Raw genomic sequence first — 4721 nt, forward strand, 5'->3', positions numbered from 1 at the left:
AGTTCAGGGGCAATTTATTCCCTTTTGGAAACTAAAAGCTCATTAATATCTTTTTGACTTAAGAATAAGTTTTCTTTTTCCCAAAAGTTTACATTTAAAACCAAGTGTTTAAAACTTGAAACACATTTTCCCATGGAAAAGTTATTACAGTGATTAACTGTCAGGCCATCCCAGTGAACTCATTAAACTTATAAAAAGTCAAAGGAGACATTTGCAATGAACATAGTATAAAACTGTATTATGAAAAAAAAAGCCCTTGTCTTTCAAATGCAAAAGTTAAATTTCCACATGCAGTTTAAATGTATTCTAATCAGATCCATTACTACAGTGTCTGAGCCAGGACCTCACTTTGGGACTCTGCATAACCACTGCAAATGGAGAGGGAAGAGTGAACTTGGGTGGGTGGGACAGGGAGAGACCCTGTGCACAGTCTGGGAAGGTAAGTATGTTGTATTTACCCAGATTGGTTTCTACTCTGATTTCTGGGGGTACAATGAAGTTGGTACCCTACAAGATAGAAAAGGGAGGGAAAGGGGATTTGGGCTTCTCAGAATCCCAGAATCATTAATATGCTACTATGCATAGGGTGGGTAATAGGGTATATCTCTGGGCAGCTGGTAAGCATGAATGACCATCTGGGTAATTCTTTAAGCAGATGGGTTCTGAGTACCACAGGTGGGCAGCAACAGGCAGTGGACCTGGGCCCCTCTTAGCAGTGTGCTTCCCGCCAGAGGAGAAAGAAACAAAATGGATTCACATAGGGGACCTGTGGAAATGCCAACAGTGTGAAGAAGATATAAATTTCCAACACGGAAGATCAGAAGAGGAAACAAAGGTATAAGACATGTATCTTGTAGCAGTGTTAGCCAAAATGTTAGACCCAACTGGGCTCACCATTTCTAAAGCATTGCTAGGCCTATGACGTATTTCAGGTTTGTCTATCCTGGTTGGGGGAGGCACTTCACAAATAATCCTGCTTCTAAACACTACACATTTGTTATTCATTCTGTAACTGGAAGCCTGTATCTTCCAGGCATCTTCACCCATTTTGCCCATCCACCCCCTAACTCCCTTCCTCTCTGGCAACCATCAGATTTTTCCCTGTATTCACAGGTCTGATTCTGCTGTTGTTTGCTTTTTAGATTCCACACGAGTGAAATGATATATTTGTCTGTCTTAATCTGATTTACTTCACTTAGCATAATATCCTCTAGGTCTATCCACATTGTCATAAATGGCAAAGTCTCCTTTTTATGGCTGCATATTCATGTGGGTGTGTGTACACACCACATCTTACTTATCCATTCCTCTATTGATGGACCCTTGGGTTGCTTCCGTATCTTTACCGTAAACAATCTTGCAATAAACATATGGGTACATGTTTTCAAATTAGTGTTTTCATTTTCTTTGGGTGAATACCCAGGAGTGAAATTATTGGACCATGTGGTGTTCCTATTTTAAATTTTTTGAGGAATTTCCATACTGTTTTCCACAGTGGCCTTCCCAATTTGCATTCCTACCAACAGTGTATGAGGCTCCTTTTTCACCACATCTTTGTCACTTGTTATTCCTTGTCTTTTGATTTTAGCCAATCTGACATGTGTAAGGTGATACCTCATTGTGATTTTGATTTACATTTCCCTGATGACTAGTGATTTTGAGCATTTTCTCATATGTCTGCTGCCCAGAAGATGAAAGGGATTTATGATGCAAACTGGATATGGCTTAGGATGCTTCTGCCCAGATTTCACTGGCTATAGCCCAGTCATGAAGTCCTTACCTTACTCCAAGGAAGGCTGGAAAAATGAGTCTTCCTGTGGGGCCCAAACAGAAGAAATGGATGACATTCCACCAATTTTGCCAATATCTTTATGTACCGTAACTTTATTTCAAAGGATTTATTTCTGGACTATGAAATTTCTATATTGTGTGTCATCACTTTGTGTAATGACCATAAGAACTCCTATTTCTTCAACAGAGTAATAATATTTGGCACCATATTTGCTTTTTGAAATCTCCCCTCAGAGAAAAGAGTAGAAACTGATAGTCAGCAGGGAGGGTCCTGGTTTAACTTCCACCAAAAAGCAGCATTCTCGCTGTGCAACCAGGAAGGGCAAAGCAAGCAAGCAGCCTTTATTTCATTACACATGTTGACAGTTGGTGAAAATGGCGCACACAGTGGCCCCCAAGTATGTCCTGCATTTTGCAGAGATTATTGGCTGTGGTTTTCCCCGACATTCCTGCACCACTGGATTTCTAAAAGCCAGCAAGAATTTTTGGTGACTTTTTCCTTCAGTCTAACAGGTTAGTGAGCATCTCATTTCTTGTGTAAAATCTCTTCCTACTTGAAATATTTAAAGCAATTTTTTCTCCAGACCAAGACTAGCTTATATATCAACTAACATTTGTCTTTAGTGGCCCGTTTTTCTCCAAATATAATTTTTTAGTTCTTGTATTTCAAATATGTGTTGTATGTTATAGCTATGGAGCTGCTACCTGCCTCAGCCTTAATGAACATAAATATTCTATAAAACTTCTAGTTTTTATATTTTAAAGGCATTAATCCATCTGGAATTCATTTTTGCCTATGTTGTCAGTGCTAGTATAATTTATTAAATAAATCACATTTCCCCACCCAACTGAGATACATCCCTGTCCCAAGTGGCTGGCTCAGTTTCTAGACCACCTAGTCTATTCTGGTGATTTATTTTTTTATTTCTAAGCAATGCCATAGAGTATTCTTTGCTGTGGTTCTATAAATAGTTTAACAACTGGTTTATAAATTTAAATTCAATGGAAACCATCTAACACAATAATTAGTGCTACCAGATTAACTCATTTATATAAAGAACTCAAGATAGGGCGCCTGGGTGGCTCAGTGGGTTAAGCCACTGCCTTCGGCTCAGGTCATGATCTCAGGGTCCTGGGATCGAGTCCGGCATCGGGCTCTCTGCTCGGCAGGGAGTCTGCTTCCTCCTCTCTCTCTCTCTGCCTGCCTCTCTGCCTACTTGTGATCTTTCTCTGTCAAATAAACAAATAAAATCTTTAAAAAAAAAAAAAAAGAACTCAAGATAAATCATATTGTTCTATCTCCGTGCATGTATGTGAACTTCCCACAAATATTAATAAGAGTAACAACTAAGTGCTTGGGTAATAGAAGGCAGCAATGGTCAGTCCTAACCTGATCCAAATGCATGAGAAGGAGCAGGCTCAGTTTTCTTACTGATTGCTGTTATCTTCAGTGAATATTAAAATACTAAAATTTGATTTTATTAAATTAAATATGTATTTTATTAAAAATAAAAAATTAAGAGTATTAAAAATTGAATTTGTAATGTTATTACAATCAAATGCTACTTTTAAAGTTTATATATAGTTTATATATAGGACTCCATAAGAGATTCTGTTTATAAAATGGGTACAGTTATTGCTAAGTTTTAAAATTATTGGTCTAACACATAAACTTGTGTTGCCTCCAATATCAATCATTCAACTGTTTGTCTGATTTTTTTATTAAGATAAAATTTATATAACATAGAATCCACCCTTTAGAGCATTCAATTCAGCAGCTTTTAGTATATTGAAAAAGTTTTGCATTGATCACCACAATCTAATTCCTGTTTGCCTAATTTTTTTATTATTAATAAATGGAAAAACAGAAGTACAATTTTCATTCAATAAATAACATTTGACCTTTATACAGTTTTGTTACAGGAAGTGAAGTCCATGATTTTAGGATGATGGTAGTAATTTATCAGCCAAGTAATTAGTTTTCACACAGTTTCTATAACTGCAGCAATTTCCTTGAACTGTCTGTAGAAATTCTGGAGAGAAAAAGGAAAAATAATATTAACTTAGTTTTTAAAGGATATGTAAGTAATTCTTTAACTTATTACACCTGACCATTAAAGACCACATGACATATTAAATTTGTTATGTTAAGTTTATATCACTATTATTATTGGAAAGCTATATAAAAAAAAGGGTACAATTTGGTACCACAAGCATAAATACTATTATAGAGTTGGATTATTATCTCACAACTAAAATATTTAAAATGACACACAAAAAAAGTTCTTCTGAGATCATACCAGAAAGAATTATTAAATACCCAACACTGTACTACGCAATGAAGATAAAAACAAAAATGACAGTTTGGGGGGCACCTGGTTGGCTTAGTTGGTAGTGTGCAATTCTTTCTTTTTTTAAGATTTTATTTATGTACTGATTTTAGAGAGGGAGAGCAGGTGGAGGGGCAGAAGGGAAGGCAGAGGGACAAGCAGACTCTGCTGAGCATGGAGCTTGATATGGGGCTCAATCTCATGACCGTGAGATCATGACCTGAGCAGAAATCAAGAGTCAGATACTCAAGTGACTGAGCCACCCAGGCACACACAACGTGCAGCTCTTAAAAAAGAAAAAAAAAAAAAATCCATTTCCAGGCTTTAAACCACTTTACATCTAGTGAAAGACTTTTTCAGGATGATAGGAGCTGTCTTCTTTAAGATATAGGTTTATTAGTTACAGTAAGAAAGACCCAATAAGGGGCACCTGGGTGGCTCAGCGGGTTAAGGCCTCTGCCTAGAGTCCTGGGATCGAGCCCCACATCGAGCTCTCTGCTCAGTGCAGAGCCTGCTTCTCTCTCTCTCTCTCTGCCTGCCTCTCTGCCTACTTGTGTTCTCTGTCAAATAAATAAATAAAATCTTTAAAAAAAAAAAAAA

The 4721-nt window shown here is 37.2% G+C and overlaps 1 protein-coding gene across 1 annotated transcript in view; it reads right to left on the minus strand.

Annotated features, from left to right (window-relative positions):
- Positions 1-3614: 3614 nt before the first annotated feature.
- The window catches only part of COMMD6 (COMM domain containing 6), a 5347-nt gene continuing 4240 nt past the window's right edge, over positions 3615-4721 (minus strand). The window contains exon 2 of the mRNA XM_059377436.1: positions 3615-3824. Coding sequence (XP_059233419.1) covers positions 3774-3824 — 51 coding nt within the window. The 3' untranslated portion in view covers positions 3615-3773. The remainder of the gene's footprint in view (positions 3825-4721) is intronic.

This window comes from Mustela nigripes, chromosome 15 (assembly GCF_022355385.1).
Source record: "Mustela nigripes isolate SB6536 chromosome 15, MUSNIG.SB6536, whole genome shotgun sequence".
In the NCBI taxonomy this organism is placed as follows: domain Eukaryota; kingdom Metazoa; phylum Chordata; class Mammalia; order Carnivora; family Mustelidae; genus Mustela; species Mustela nigripes.